The sequence below is a fragment of the Electrona antarctica genome (assembly GCF_951216825.1).
Source record: "Electrona antarctica genome assembly, chromosome: 5".
Classification (NCBI taxonomy): Eukaryota; Metazoa; Chordata; class Actinopteri; order Myctophiformes; family Myctophidae; genus Electrona; species Electrona antarctica.
The window spans coordinates 43,655,031-43,672,103 of NC_136810.1; the positions used below are offsets into that span (position 1 = coordinate 43,655,031).

Sequence of the window (17,073 nt, forward strand, 5' to 3'; positions counted from 1 at the left end):
GCGTGAGCACCCCTTTGCGGTGTGGATTCAGAAAAAACTAAAAGAGTTTAAATTAAAAGTCCTGTTTATTCTCTGCTAGTTTTATGTTTGTTTGTTTGTTGTAAACTACGAAGTAGATCAGTAAAGCCCTAACCACACCAAAGGGTTGAGACGGTTTTAACGTTGTCCCAACGGTGTGATAATGTCCTGTTGCACGCTGACGTACATCGTCCCAAGTTGTCCCAAGTGATTCAAGGCATGGAATTCAATGGCCCAAACCACACCAAAGGGTCACCATGCAACTCCTTGCAACCGTTTGGACCTGAGGAGTTGTTAGGGCTTTAGGGATATCCTCTGGGAAACATGACGATGCCGACCAACATGGATCATCCATAGAGCCCTATCTCTACGTTAGTGTTGCTAAAAAAAGAAGACAGTGGGATGAGAACCACACACATTTCTGGATATGTGTGTGTGTGTGTATGTGTGTATGTGCGTGCGTGCGTGCGTGCGTGCGTGCGTGCGTGCGTGCGTGCGTGCGTGCGTGCGTGCGTGCGTGCGTGCGTGCGTGCGTGCGTGCGAGCGTGCGTGCGTGCGTGCGTGCGTGCGTGCGTGCGTGTGAAAAAACAAGACAACACTATAGCAGGGGACTGATTAAGTCATTATGACAACGATGACGACAATGGCAACAGTGACATAACAAAACTTTTGTGCTCGCCATTATCATGGGGACAGAGATGACAACATGAATGATATCATCAACACAGCGGGCATGTCATGTCATGTCATGTCTTGCGTAGCCAGACAACTATTCCACAATCTCCGAATGCTCTATAGAGTCTAGAACTACACCTCCCAAAATCCGAGTAAGGAAGCTGCCATTTCCGTTCACCAAAATATATTTAAAAATATCTTTAAAGCTTATTTTTTCCATTTCCATTTCTGATAAGCAGCAAGCTATATGTGCTTAGATGATTTTGATTTATATTACGATAAATGTGCGCGACTCTAAAGACGAAACGGAAGTGGGGAGGAGGCTCCACTTCCGCTTTATATTTTACTCATGTCATGATAGAGTTTCCGTTGCTCCAAACTGTATGACGGAAGCATTTGTAAATTGCGAGAGGCAATAGTCTGGCAACGCGAGACTATATCATGTCTTATCTCTGCAGGAACCTCTCGGTGTTCAACACTCCTGGTCTGACCAGGAAGCCCAGCAGAGCTAGCAGGATGTTCAACATCAACTCGCCGTCCAAAGTCCCCCAACCTGAGCGTCTGGACGAGGTCTATGAAGCTCTGAAGAAAGGACTGCAGTAAGTACACTAACCCCAACTTCAACATAACAAGGAGATACAGTACTAGGTCACGCTAGCAGACATTAAGTCATGTTACCACACATGAAAGGAAATGCAACGGCGATTTATTATTCTCGTCTTTAATAACCTTCGAAGAGTTTCAACTATGATTGACATGTATATATTCTGTACTATCTACCTGCCCCCCTCTCAGGTCTTATCTCCATGGTCACCAGCTGGAGTTGGACAGTCTCAACAGACAGATGAAAGAATCCAAGAGGAACTCACGACTGGTGCGTTCCCTCAGATTGAATCAAAAGTGACGGAACACCATGTTAGAAGAAATCATTCCATTCCACTGCACATTTGTCTCTGTAAAAGTTCACGATTGGCAAGCGTCCAATGCACTGTACATCATTCTGTTTAGAAATACTGGGCCTGGGCCATGGCTCAGGGGTCCAGGCACCTTGGCTGGTAATCCAGTCTGGCAGTGTGCCGCGGGTTCGACTCCCGATCCCGATGGCCCTTACTGCATGTCTTCCTCCCATCTCTCTCCCCATTTCCTGTCAGCCTACTGTCTGTCCCTCCATAAAACAATAAAATAATAAAAACATTTAGAAATACTGAAGTACTACTACTTTCAGATTCACTTTGTAAATAATAACAAATAGTAGAATACAGAGCTGTGTGTGCTAGGAAAATGAAATTGTACCAGCAAAACAAATGTATACTTTATCGTGTACAAGCTGAAGTAACTGTTGTCTAACGCAATTTATGTAGTAGATAATATACTACAGTGCAATAATATATAACTTATAACTGATGGTTTGATGTCTCTCGTCTCCTCAGGGGTTCTTGTATGAACTGGACAAGGTAAGCTCACCCTTATGAACTCATGACACTCACATTAGAACACAGAATTATATAAAGTATATGATGACGAGCCGCTGACTCACTTTAACGTCAGTTAGCCAAAATTACTGGATGGCTCTGATGTACACGGAGATGTGATAACCCAGGGGTTCTCAACGTTTTTGGCTGGGGACCCCCGGAAATGCTTTGGCCATGTCTCGCCCCCCCTCTCCACCCCACTACAATAACCTTAATAATAGAGAAAATACATCATAAATAATTATTGAAACCAGATATAATCATTTTAGGAAATTTTATGCATGTGTTCTATGTAAACTCTTAATTTCCATTTTCCAGTTGCAAAAAAAAACATTTTCTTTTATTATTATAATTTGTTTTAATAATCTGGGGCCCCCCTGAGGGGTCGCGACCCCCCAGGTTGAGAACCCTTGTGATAACCAGTAACAGTACTTGGAGATGTGACCAACCAGTAGGCAGTATAGCAGTAGAACATGAACCCAACTAATGTGTGATTAACCCTTTGTCTCTGCCTTCACTCTGACAGCAAGTCAAGGTGACGGAGAGGTTCATGAGACGACTGGAGTTCCACCTCAGCAAGGTAGGACTTCACTTAACACGTAAAAATCATGGAATGTCCAGCCGAATGGATAGTGATACCTTGTTGCAACCTGCGTTATATGAGAACGTACATGGGGGAGTTGGTCCAGGGACGACTACTGACGTCAAGAACTCTCACATCAGCAAAACAAACGCTTGTTATTATCACGTTATTGAACTTGAGCACACACTCTCATTTAGAAGATCAATCTGAGACACTTTCCCCATCTACCCGGTATGGACAAGATTACTGCGTGTGTGTGTGTGTGTGTGTGTGTGTGTGTGTGTGTGTGTGTGCGTGTGTGTGCGTGTGTGCGTGTGTGCGTGTGTGTGTGTGTGTGCGTGCGTGCGTGCGTGCGTGCGCGTGTGTGTGTGTTGGTTTGTTTGTTGTCTTTATGAACTTCCCCTTTGGATGACCCCCCTCCTCCAGTATGTCAGAACCTGATGAGCCGATTGGCCGAGAAGCAGGAAATGACCATCTGTTGACCTAGTTTTTCTGCTCCACAACAATAAGGAAGCCCTTCCCTACATCACATCCCAGAGCAGGGACCAGACAGGAACGTTTGGAATAGGGAACACGACACGCAGCCATAGATAATGATAGTTAAATTCATTATCTATCTATTCAGCATCCAATGAGAAAGCAGCAATAGACTAGGAAGTGGTTCTCAAAGTTTATCAATATCACTTGAGTTTATCCACATAAACCCTCTAAACGTAGTAAGACGGAACAAATCTCCTCGCCGAAAATAGCCGATCTGTGAGCTTGTAGATCTGCTATTTTTGGTGAATGCTCCCCCCCCCCAACAATAGGGATGCTGGGGTTCAAGTGGTTGAACGTCATGTATGAAGTTATTTTCAATCTGCCATAATAAAGTTTTCCCTACCGTAATATGTAAGGTAGGCCTATAGATAAATAATAATAAACTTTATTTATAGATCGAGCACCTTTCATGACATAAAAATGCAGCGTAAAGTGCTTTACAGGACAAATAATGAAAATAAAAGCAAAAACATAAAACATAAAAATCCAAGCAAAATCAATAATAGCATTAATTAATTTATAACATTTAAAAAAATGTTAAGGCAGTGAAATAGGCAAAACAGTGAGTACATGGATAGCAACAGTGGCAAAGGCAAGGGTGAAAAAATAGGTCTTGAGCTGTGTTTTAAACAGTGGTGTCATGGTGTTTTTTTACTGGTACCACAACGTTTTAATGACGTCACGTGCACGCGTGTGCACACGCGTGCACGTGACGCCTATTGTTAAATAATGTATGAGAGTTTTAGACACAAACACAAAAGTAGACTTAAAATAGTCAGACAAACATCTTTACTGCACACTAGCGAAACTAAAAAGTTTGCTTTGGACGAATGAAGGTAAACAGTTAAAGCTGTCCTGTTGTTATGCAAAGTAGTAGCCATTTGATTCGGCACGGTACCGTTCCGTCCCTGAGCGTGCACATAAAAAGGTTACTGGTACCACAGCGTGGTACTGCGTTCTACGAGTATGACACCACTGGTTTTAAAGAGGTCTACAGAGGCTGCCTGTCTACGGTGCCGTGGGAGTTTATTCCAGGCCGTTGGCCCGTAGAAGCAGAAAGCTGCTTCACCGTATTTTTAGATACCATTTCTTTAGGCACCTCCAGCAGGCAATGGGTACAGTTGAACTGGGTGACTGGGTGACCAGTTAGGAGATGAAACCAGACCAGGCACTGGGGTATTACTAACTGCACTCAGATGGACGGTAAAAGCCTTAATTGTGTTGAGGGTTTATAAACTGCAGCCCCTTCCTCTTTTCTGTCTTATGTGCTCCCCAAGCAGTGCAGCTTTAAAGGCCTGTTCTCTGTTTATTAGTCTAAAACTCTCCATTTTCCTCCTTACCTCCCTGGAGAGTTGTGGCGTCTCTCTGACTGCTCCCTGTGTGTGTGTGTGTGTGTGTGTGTGTGTGTGTGTGTGTGTGTGTGTGTGTGTGTGTGTGTGTGTGTGTGTGTGTGTGTGTGTGTGTGTGTGTGTGTGTGTGTGTGTGTGTGTGTGTGTGTGTGTGTGTGTGTGTGTGTGTGTGTGTGCGCGTTTGTGTGTGTGTGTGTGTGTGTGTGCGCACGTGTGCGAGTGCGTGTGTGCGTGACAGAGTGATAAGTCCTTGGGTTGTCCTAGCAGAAGGTAGGCATTGCAGAGGTTTTTACCTCCTTTTTTCCCTCTCCCATCCATCCATCATTACATAGTGGATGTAGCATTCTATTATCCTGGGCTGCAGAGTGCAGACCCCATTCTATTATCCTGGGCTGCAGAGTGCAGACCCCATTCTATTATCCTGGGCTGCAGAGTGCAGACCCCATTCTATTATCCTGGGCTGCAGAGTGCAGACCCCATTCTATTATCCTGGGCTGCAGAGTGCAGACCCCATTCTATTATCCTGGGCTGCAGAGTGCAGACCCCATTCTATTATCCTGGGCTGCAGAGTGCAGACCCCATTCTATTATCCTGGGCTGCAGAGTGCAGACCCCATTCTATTATCCTGGGCTGCAGAGTGCAGACCCCATTCTATTATCCTGGGCTGCAGAGTGCAGACCCCATTCTATTATCCTGGGCTGCAGAGTGCAGACCCCATTCTATTATCCTGGGCTGCAGAGTGCAGACCCCATTCTATTATCCTGGGCTGCTGGAGTGCAGACCCCATTCTATTATCCTGGGCTGCAGAGTGCAGACCCCATTCTATTATCCTGGGCTGCAGAGTGCAGACCCCATTCTATTATCCTGGGCTGCAGAGTGCAGACCCCATTCTATTATCCTGGGCTGCTGGAGTGCAGACCCCATTCTATTATCCTGGGCTGCAGAGTGCAGACCCCATTCTATTATCCTGGGCTGCAGAGTGCAGACCCCATTCTATTATCCTGGGCTGCAGAGTGCAGACCCCATTCTATTATCCTGGGCTGCAGAGTGCAGACCCCATTCTATTATCCTGGGCTGCAGAGTGCAGACCCCATTCTATTATCCTGGGCTGCAGAGTGCAGACCCCATTCTATTATCCTGGGCTGCAGAGTGCAGACCCCATTCTATTATCCTGGGCTGCAGAGTGCAGACCCCATTCTATTATCCTGGGCTGCAGAGTGCAGACCCCATTCTATTATCCTGGGCTGCAGAGTGCAGACCCCATTCTATTATCCTGGGCTGCAGAGTGCAGACCCCATGAAATGAATCCTGTGCAATGTAAATTAGCCCATTTAGACCTGAGGCCGATTAAAAATAAACGTCTTCTAAATATTGACAAGGACTCCAAGGCTGATGGACGTTATCAGCCTTCATCATTGACATTGATGAAGGCTGGATATAAATTACTGAAATGCAGTCTTGGTGTGTGCGACCCATTACCGTTATTGATATGATACTTGATAGCACCTTACATTTATGTCATATTGCGGTTCGTAAATATGTCAATTTTCCCCCTAAGATACAGTAGGGTGGCAGTGGCTCAGGAGTAGAGTGGTCAGATTCGATCCTGGGCTCCCCTAGCAGTTAGTGTCAGAGTGTCCTTGAGCAAGACTTTGAATTTCTCCCGATGTGCAGCTTGGTGCCTTGCATGGTTTCCTCCGCCATTGGTGTGTGAATGTGTGTGAATGGGTGAATGTTATGCACCATCTATATGTAAAGCGCTTTGGATAAATGCTATATCAATGCACCATTTACCATTTACAGTAGGCTATGATGTCACGAGGAAAACATGCAAGGATCAGTTTCCAGTAGGAAAGATTGAATGTAAATAACTTTATATTTGACGTTTAACCCATTCTGGGCGGGAACCCCTTTTGGTGTTAGCATTATGTTATGCTTTAGCTATTGAAAAATAGCAGATCTACTGACATAGAAACATAGCTTTTTCAGAATACTGTCAGGATGTAGAAGACATTTTTAGAATCTGATCTCAGGTCTGAAGGGGTTAAGCACATGAACCCCAGCATCCCTGTTCTGGGGGGGATTAGCCAAAAATACCAGATCTACAAGCCGTTGTGAGCTTGTAGATCTGCTATCTTTGGCGACAGTGCAACGCAGGGCCGTTTTACAAAGTCACATATTATCAAAGTATTCTGCGACACCCATGGACGTCAAGGCACTCTATAGAAACCCTGCTGTAAGGGATCATGGGATCCCTTACAGCTGGGCGATTTATAAATGTTATAAATGTACTGGGCAACTCCCAGTTGTCAGAGAGAGTGTGTTTGTGTGTGTGTGTGTGTGTGTGTGTGTGTGTGTGTGTGTGTGTGTGTGTGTGTGTGTGTGTGTGTGTGTGTGTGTGTGTGAGTGTGAGCGTGCGTGCGTGCGAAGTAGCATGGTCCTGGAACGGGGCTTTCCCCAGGTCCTCTGACCTGAGAAAGAAAGCAGATACATGGAGAGGAAGTAATGTTCCTGCATTCATAAAATAGTAGACATATTTAGCTGCTGTCTGTGTGTGTTTTATCTTTCCATTTGATTCTGAGTAATGCCCAGGGGACATTCTACTGGCTGCACCTGGCATCCTAAAACATTAGGAGACAGAAAGAGGAAGATAGAGTGCTTTGTGTGTGTGTGTGTGTGTGTGACGTGCGTGCGTGCGTGCGTGCGTGCGTGCGTGCGTGCGTGCGTGCGTGCGTGCGTGCGTGCGTGCGTGCGTGCTGTCTACCTGACATGCTGTAGTGCATGATATTACCAGTGAAAGCCTTGCCTTGACAGTGTGCTGATTCAGAAAGACACACACACACACACACACACACACACACACACACACATCGTTACGTCACCGTCAACTATACCCTGGCATTGGTACATATATTCATCACGTCATATGCTCATATGTCCATATATGTGTACATGTCTATATGTATGTATATGTAGTTTTCTGAGTGGTTGGTGGTATAATGTGATCGGCTGGGTGGTTTGATGCGTATGTACTTGACACTGAAACGTATCATCATTACGTCACCATCGTCAACCAATTATACCCTGGCATTGGTACATAATCTTCATCACGATTCACGGAAAACATACCTGCACGGTCAGCTTCCGTATGTCCGTATGACATCATATCACGTGCATTCTAAGGGACATTGGTACATATCTTCATCACGTCATGGGACATATGCTTCGTAGCATGACAAAAACACACCTGCACGGTCAGCTTGGGGCCAGCATATGACGTCATAACATGTGCTGGCCCCAAACATGCGCATCGTAGCACCTGACTGAAAACATGACTTGCACGCTCTGCTTGCGCAAGTAATAACAAAACATCTGAGTGAAACCCCCCCGCTTAGCAGTTTTATATCTTTCTTCTTTCATACTGCACCAAAGCCCTGGTGCCAGGCAGCGATTCACTGCCCCTGAAGGAAGCCAATGGGACGTAATAAAGGACTCTAGCACTGCCCTGTTTGATTTGACTGCATTGCAGTCAGCTGAGCTGCCTGCTCTGGGTTGTGGCAGCGCTAACTTCTCTCTCTGAGGTCGTTAGACTCCCAGAAGGCACAGTGACATATAATGCAGTCAGAGAGAGAGTCGTCAGAATGCTCCGCACCCTCCAAACGCACTGGTTCCCAAATGTTAATTAGCTCGAGTCAAGAGACTCGAGACCCAGAAGAGAAATATGCTGTCTCACAAGTGATAAGAGCTTGCAGATCTGCTACAACTTCTTAAAATATTGAATTTGATATGATGACAAGTCCGCTAAATTCAGTGACACCGATATGAATTATCGTTGAAAGCAATGTTGACGTGCTTTGACAACTCTTTTCATTGTTCTTTGCTTTGTCCTTGCATGTCTATGCAGCAAACACCTGGAAGTTAGTTAGCTTAACTCTGAGTGTACAAAACTGAACCTTTTGCTAAGGTGGAACCAGCTCACTATAATGCCATCTCAGCCACTAGAATGAACATACCTGTACCAGAACCGTCTTCCCTTTAGTTCCAAGAAATGCAGAATTAGTGGATTGTTTTTAAGAAGCTGTTAAAAGCTCTCTTGTTTTGTAAGCACTTTATTTTTTTGAGTGTTTTGAGTTCTGTGCAATCATTACATAATTGTCTCCACCAGGCTGGATGGCCAAAGGCCGGACACAATAGCTATGTTCAGATATAGATAATAGTGTTACATTTTTCGGGAAACTAATTGACATAGGTTTCCTGCATTTCCTGTACAGTTTGTGGTATCTAGGCTACCGTTCTCATTCTTGGCAGAATAGTTCAGAAGAGTACAGTATTTGCTACTCATGTGAGATATGCACGCAGACTAGTGCATTTTGTTGATGAGAATTATCAATATAGCATAAATGATGATGATCTGTACGTGTGTACGGTTGTAATCCACGTAACTCGAGAACCGTTCGCCCCACCAACTTTAAATTCGACACACACGTTCCACACCCCCACAGGGAGTGTAGTGCCCGGTGTCGAGTCTGTCGGACCCACAGTTGTGGGTTACAGGTTGGGAAAGAGATGGGCTCCACCCATTTTGGGCCTAAAAAGACAGCACCGGGCCGAAAAAATGAATGAGCACCGTGCGTGCGTGCATGTGTGTGCGAGTCATGAACGAGTTTTGGCTCGCTCGTTCATGTTTTTGGCCCGGTTCCGCTTGAGCTGCAGTACCTACAATCGGCCAGCAGCATGTCCATTTTGCTTCAATGCTTCCTCTCGGTGCCCGGGGCTTGGCCCTGGGTTAGGCAACCCGGCCAGGTGGAGAGAGACCCGCACTCACAGGAGCGCATATTGTTTTCTCTTCTGAGTTAGTAACACTGAGGATTTTACTATGTGTATTGACCGCGACCGCAGGTTGCAGTTAACTATGAAATCGTCGGTTCAGTCAATCAGTCAGTGAGTCAATCACGCCCCATATATGGTCATGCCTTGTGACATCACGTGATGTCATCAATATTGGCCAGCCAAACTAGAGTTCTCAACGAGCCCGAAAATGAAGGCCCGGCCCTACCTGGGCACTCATCAAACCCTGTACACTCAGGGCGCCCGCTGCCACCCTTAGATCTCCATATTTGAACAACATATGGAAGCTCAGAACAGGTCAGCTCCTGTTCTGACATTCCATATGTTGATCTGACCTCATAAAACCCTGTACACCCCCATGCCAAAGCGCCAGCGCTCGCCCAACAGTCTGCCGTCACCCAGGCGGATGCGTCTTACTGGTATTAGTCTGCTTACTGTACTTAACTAATTTACCGTACATGTGTTCAGATCGAGGAGCTCTACGACGCGTACTGTCTGCAGAGAAGACTCCGAGATGGAGCCAACAAGATGGTGAAGGCCTACACGGCCTCGCCTTGCAGCAAGGAGGCCAGGGAGAGTCTGTCCGAAGCCAACAAAGGATACAAGGAATACACAGAGGTAAGGAGAGAGGAGCTGGTACTGTACATACAGAGCAGTGTTGATTTTGACAGCAAATTTTTATTTTAGCTTTAGTCTCTTGAATAGTTTTCATTTAGTTTTTAGGCACATTTTAGTGACCTGGAATGTTTTAGTGTTAGTCTAGCTTTAGTTGACTAAATATCATGAGATTTTAGTCGACTAAATCTACGGTTGATTTACTGATTTTACACAATAGCTGATTTTTCACAAATAACCGATCTACAAGCTTTGATGCGCTGCGATGCGTTGTGAGCTTGTTGATCGGCTATTTTCAGCATGCAACCAAGTGTTTTCAAACAATTTCATGTCAAGCACACACACCACACACACACACACACCGACCGACCGCACACACACACCGCACACACACACCGCCCCCCGAGGATCCCCACGCGGTAACTCTGTCATTTCTTCACTGTTTCGGACACGGGGAGGCTCGCCGGCACCCTGGCCGTTCATGGGGGTATGGATGTTTCAAAGACGTTCATGGGGGTACGGATGTTTCAAAGACGTTCAAGACTTTTTCCAAAAATAATCACAGTACAGAGCACAGTCCACTACAATACAGTACAGAGTACAGTACGGTACGGTACAGTAACTATAACAATACATGTATAGTTGCACCTCACTTCACTGAGATTACTTGGGCGACCAGGGGGGGATTGTTAAGTTGACAAGAGTCAGAAGTAAGTTGCGCGCTCTGCTCGCGTACAAGTAGGCCATTCATGGCCAACTTGTGTGCAAAGCGCATGTTGGCAGCTCGACAGACTGCATTTCTAGTTTTCTTCTTGGAAGATCTTGGACATTTTTAGGAGGTGAAGTAGGGGCAGGAGGTGAAGTGGAACAGGGGGGAAATAAGGGATGGAGTGATGTGGAGATAGAAACAGACACAAACAGACAGGTGTAGAGCTCCATTTCAAAGAGAAAATAGGAATGTAACCTGACACATTACAGGTGCTCTCTGTGCGTGCGTGTGTGTGTGTGTGCGTGCGTGCACAGTGCGTGTGTGCGTGTGTGCGTACATCGCTTTCATTCCATCGATGTGAAAACCTAAACATTGTGGTGTTGATACTAAGTTATACATGTTTACATTGTAATGGTTTCCTCTGCTACACCTTCCCCTCCAGAACATGTGTGTGTTGGAGGGCGAGCTGGAGAACCAGCTGGGGGAGTTTCATCTGAAGATGAAAGGTAAGGAAGGAATGAAGGAGGGCTGAAGAATTCACTGATCTGTCTGCCCCCCCCCCCCCCCACACACACGCACACTACCTCTCTCATTCCTGTCTTGATATGGAGTTATAATCGGTATGTCCTCCTCCTCCACCTCTCCACGTCTTCCCTCCAGTTCCCTGTAGTCTCCCCTTCTCTATCCCTGTTCTCCCTTTCTTCTCCTTCTCTCCATTAATGTTGTCCTCCTCTCCTCCCCCCACCATCCTAGTGTTCATTTTGTCGACTAAAAACTGACAAAAAATGTGTGCCGACTACTACCGATAAATAACAACTAAGCTATGTTGACTAAAACTAAGACTAAATGTATTGACAATTTCATCAACAAATAAAAACTAGACTAAATGTTAGGGAGCGACTAGTGGAGAAGAGATCCAGTAGAACTAAAAGACAAGTCATTTCATGTTTGGTGTTTACTCTGAAAATAAATGATCTACAAGCTCACAATGCAGATCAGCTATTTTCAGCATGCAAGTGTAAAATCTGCCATTATGACGCCATCAACATACATTTTTGTTGACAAAATCAACTGTATATCGACTAAAACTAGACTAAAACTTTTCAGATGACTAAAATGTGACAAAAAAAATTTATTCAAAAAACGGACTAAAACTCAAAAATGAGTTGTGCTGTCCAACTCAACACTGCCCCCTGCCCCCTCCTCTCCTCTACAATCTCCTGTTCTCCTTGATTGGTTAGCTATTCTTTAACGACTTAAATCCTACAGAGCGTCACAGCCCTGACGACAGGCCCATAAGACAAGTAAGTCTTATGGGCCTGTCTTATAAGTTTTTCCCATAGACGTTTCAAAAAGTATTTATTTTAAGACATTTTCAGCCTCGGACAAAGCCAACTATTGTTGTGACAAATCATGACAATAAACACAACGTTTTGGGCCGATCAAATAATTAGAAAGAAGAAAAAAAGGGAAGGGTACAACACTTTTTTTGTTTGTTTTTCATTCCCTATTACACCACACATCTTTGCAGAGAATAGCAGATCTACAATCATTGTATGCCATTTTATTTCATGCCCAGAAAGGGAGTTTGCTTGCTATAGGGTTCAAGTGGCTATGGGCCGCTATATTGATCAGGGCTACCATGTTGTGCCAGTAATTTATGAGAGAAATGTTGATATGTGTGACCGTCTGTCTCTCTCTGTCCTACAGGTCTGGCTGGATTTGCTAGGCTGTGTGCCGGAGACCAATATGAGGTTGGTTCATTCTTCTTAACCTACTGCTGCCTCTCTCTCTCTCTCTCTCTCTCTCTCTCTCTCTCTCTCTCTCTCTCTCTCTCTCTCTCCCTCTCTCTCTCTCGCTAGGTAAAAAATAGTAAAAAAGGAAAAGTAATTTAGGGATAAGGGGTTTAGCATGGATGAAAATAGAGCCCAGCCCATAATGTGTGTGTGTGTGTGCGTGTGCGTGTGCGTGTGCGTGTGCGTGTGCGTGCGTGCGTTCAGATTTTTATGAAGTATGGCCGACAGAGGTGGAAGCTCAGAGGAAGAATAGAGCTGAACGCCAAGCAGGTTTGGGACAGTGAAGACATGGTCTTTCTACCTCTCATCACAGAGTTCCTCTCTATCAAGGTGAGTGTCTGTCTTCCAGACGGGAACCCCTTTTGGTGTTTTAAGCATTATGTTATACTTTAGCTATTGAAAAATAGCAGATCTACAAGCTCATAGCGCGGCACCGAGTGCCACGCTACGAGCTTTTAGATCTGCTATTTTTGAAAAATCGCGAAAATGTGCAGCAAATCTTTAAATATATATTCTTTCACAGAAAACCTTTTTTTTTTTTAACTAAAATCTTTTCTTCTGGGGGTCCCTGGAACTACATATTTTCAGATGGGGGTCGGCGGCCAATTACATATATTTTTGGGGGTCCTTGACGTGAAATAGTTTGAGAACCACTGAAAACTGTCTTAAAACTGATTTAGAAGCCATTTGTAGAATCGTCCTCAGGTCTAAATGGGATTTAACTGCAGTCACTTTAAATCCAACTTTGAACATTCAGTGGATTTTCGGTGGCCTGGGGTTTTCTCTGTGTGTTCTGAAGCCTTCTGAGCTGCAATGAAAACAGGCAAAAACAGTGACATCTGCTGGCAAATTCCTATGTCATAATATGGGATTTGTGGAGTCTTACCTCACACTCCACAGGCAAATCAGAGCACTTGTTTGAGCCAGAAAACCCCAGAACCCCAAAACCCCAGAACAAAATCTACTGAATGTTAAAAGTTCATGTTTTTTGGGGCGCAATTGAGCTCAGAAAACCTAAAAAAGAAAATTACAAAACGTTTTTTTATGTCAGATTGCCTTTAACAAAAACAAACAGAAGAAGAAAAAAATATATATAACGAGGAAAAACAAGGTACAAGGTAAAACGAGGTATAATATGAGTGCAAACATATCAATAAATTAGTCAGTGTGTACACTTTTTGTTTGTAAAGTGTAGAGAATTGTGAATTACCAATACAGTAAATATTTTAATGCCATGACATCTAATTATGTTAATATGGGAATGCCTTGTAGGGGCTGTGTCCACAGAGAGGGGCACTTTATCGACACGCTGTGTGTTCAAACCGATCAACCGAATGTCCAGCGTCCGTTCATCCGGGTTAATAACACAAATAGCTTATAGCTCAAACTAAGGTAAACAAGAGCTTCTCATGGCCCCTTTCTTGTTGTGGTTAGTGTCGTCCTCGGTTCAAATGGCTCATATGCCATTCCATTGTCTTCCATTCCCTCTCAAATCAGTGTCTCTCCACTGTCGTGACAGTTGAAATTAACTAAACAATTAGAGCAGCAGGGCTGCAAAAGTTTCTAATAGTTTCTGTGGTCTCCCAGGTGACGGAGCTGAAGAGCTTGGCCAATCACGTGGTCGTAGGGAGCGTGTCGTGCGAGACCAAGGACCTGTTTGCTGCTCTGCCCCAGACTGTGGCTGTGGACATTAACGACCTGGGGACAATTAAATTAAGTCTGGAGGTCACGTGGAAGTGAGTACTGCATTATTTATCTGTTCAGTCAGTATAAGTCAGTGGTTTTCAACCAGTGGTCCGGGGACCACCAGTGGTCCTTGAGGGGGTTCCAGGTGGTCCCCATGCTAAATGGAGAGTTTGTAACCAAACAGACCCTTATATATTATTTTTTTTAAATGTTTTTTTTTTTGTGGCTTTCGCCTTTATTTTATATTTTTTATGGAGGGACAGACAGTAGGCTGACAGGAAATGGGGAGAGAGAGATGAGGGGAAGACATGCAGTAAAGGCCGTGGGGATCGGGAGTCGCGGCACACTGCCAGACTGGATTACCAGCCAAGGTGCCTGGACCGCTGAGCCACGGCCCAGGCCGACCCTTATATTATTGGTCTAAAATGAAACCAAATGGACCCTTACGGGTCCATTTGGTTTCATTTTACGAGTTCGAAGAATTATTATTTTTTCTGTTATCTCTCCTAATGGTACCAAGATCAATACAGCATGGACAAAATCTGATAAAGTATTCAAAGTTTTGGGTCTGAGAGGCTAAATGTCATCAAATGGTGGTCCGTGGCTCAAATACCAAATAAATAATGGGCCTTGATATGAAAATAGTTGAAAACCACTGGTATATAAATCAACTACAATCACAACTAGAATGACGCGATTAGCAATTGCAAGTATGGTTGCCCTTTGGCCAACCACACTAATTCATTTGTTTCTTTATGCATTCATTCATCCATTCGTTCATTCATTCATTCATTAATTAATTAATTAATTCATTCATTCATTCATTCATTACTTTCTACCATCTGGCAGACCACAGAAATTGTATTTTCTTCACTTTAACTATACATTGATATATTTCTTTATCCCTGCACACTCCTTTCCCTGAACCTACACCCTCCCCCCACCCCCCCTTGCTTTCAAACTCTCAGTCCATTTGATAAGGACGACCAGACGTCGCTGGCGAGCACGGTCAACAAAGTTCCGACAGTCAACAAGAGATTCTCGACGATCTTCAACCAGAGTCCGCCCGACACCCCGTCGCTACGGGAACAGGCATTCTATGTACGTGAGACCCCCACTGCCCACCCTTCTCTCTCTCTCTCTCTCTCTCTCTCTCTCTCTCTTAGTTAGTGAGGGTTGCTGATAGGGGTGGAACGATTCACTTACAGCTCGATTTGATCTCGATATCTAGGGTGCCATTTCCATTTATATTGTGATTCTACGTTGCGATCGATACGTTCCTATCTAGTGTCACAAAGTCATAAACCTCATTCATATTCCCAAGAAACTTTAGGACAGTTATTGTTTGTTATAGTTACAGTTATAGCAGCTACTACGTTTGCCGTTGGTGAGTCTCCCAATTAAACGGTGTTCGCATCGATAGAAGCCCAGTACAGAGAAGTTTATAATGGCGGCAAAGTGTCCCTGCACGCACACAGTTACAGTAGCCTATTTTTGCATAATGCTGCCATAAACTACCGTTAAACTTGGTAGTATAACTGTAAACCATTGTAAAAAATGTTTTATGGTTTCTCAAGCATAAACACACACACACACACACACGCGTGCGCACGCACGCACGCACGCACACACACACGCACGCACGTGCGCGCACGCACGCACGCACACACACACACACACACACACACACACACACACACACACACACACACTTGTATAATAGTGGCTTTAGTGAGATTGTGAAGTACGTTTGATTGTATGTGGAGATAAAAACTGTGGGTTTGTTTCCGTATCCAGTGTGAATATACTGTACCTTAGGGATTCATATTACAGCCATTGATTTGTCACTCACTCATACAGGACAGGTACGAGCAGCGACATGTTAGGTTGCCATGTTCTGCAAGACTGTGCAGAACATGCCAAAGGAAGGGAAGGAAGAGCCATCCTTCTTAAACAAGATTGTGAATGTATTTTTCTGTGGGTTCCTAATAGCTTGGACCCCAGTAATTAGATTAAATGTGATGCTTGGTGAAAGCTCTTGGGTCCTGCTGCCCCAGGCTACATCTACAACATTCAGCTGGAGGTGGTGTTTCATTTGAATCACCAACAACCTTCCAGCTTCCTTCCTAACTACTCCATTCCCGTTTGTTCCCCCATGGCTGTTCATTGGCTGTGTGCCGTGCAGTCACTGCCACGGAGCTTGACCATTGGCCAGCGGTGCTGGACATTGATGTTTGTGTTCCGAGACAGAGACGAGCTGAGCCGCAGTGGCTCTTATATCGTCCACCCCCCCGCCCAGCCGCACACTGCCGTAAGTTGTGATTAGAGTAGAGAGTTTAGTCAATCCTATAGAACTACCCACTGAGTTCTACATAACCTACGACCTATAATAGAAGTCTAGAATTACCCACTGAGTTCTACAGAACCTACAACCTATTATAGAATCCTCTAGAACTACCCACTGAGTTCTACAGAACCTACAACCTATAATAGAATCCTGTAGAACTACCCACTGAGTTCTACAGAACCTACGACCTATAATAGAATGCTGTAGAACTACCCACTGAGTTTTACAGAACCTACGACCTATAATAGAAGTCTAGAACTACCCACTGAGTTCTATAGAACCTACGTCCTATAATAGAATCCTGTAGAACTACCCACTGAGTTTTACAGAACCTACGACCTATAATAGAATCCTGTAGAACTACCCACTGAGTTGTACAGAACCTACGACCTATAATAGAAGTCTAGAACTACCCACTGAGTTTTACAGAACCTA

General features: G+C 44.6%; 1 protein-coding gene across 4 annotated transcripts in view; it reads left to right on the forward strand.

Moving 5' to 3' along the window:
* Positions 1-17,073, forward strand: part of LOC306924092 (rho family-interacting cell polarization regulator 1-like) — a 108,399-nt gene that overhangs the window by 65,273 nt on the left and 26,053 nt on the right. For all 4 annotated transcript variants that reach the window (XM_079502434.1, XM_079502433.1, XM_079502431.1 and 1 more), the window contains exons 3-12: positions 1,152-1,292; positions 1,489-1,567; positions 2,124-2,147; positions 2,692-2,745; positions 9,954-10,103; positions 11,252-11,315; positions 12,520-12,563; positions 12,810-12,935; positions 14,193-14,341; positions 15,260-15,392. In XM_079502434.1, coding sequence (XP_079358560.1) covers positions 1,152-1,292; positions 1,489-1,567; positions 2,124-2,147; positions 2,692-2,745; positions 9,954-10,103; positions 11,252-11,315; positions 12,520-12,563; positions 12,810-12,935; positions 14,193-14,341; positions 15,260-15,392 — 964 coding nt within the window. The remainder of the gene's footprint in view (positions 1-1,151; positions 1,293-1,488; positions 1,568-2,123; positions 2,148-2,691; positions 2,746-9,953; positions 10,104-11,251; positions 11,316-12,519; positions 12,564-12,809; positions 12,936-14,192; positions 14,342-15,259; positions 15,393-17,073) is intronic.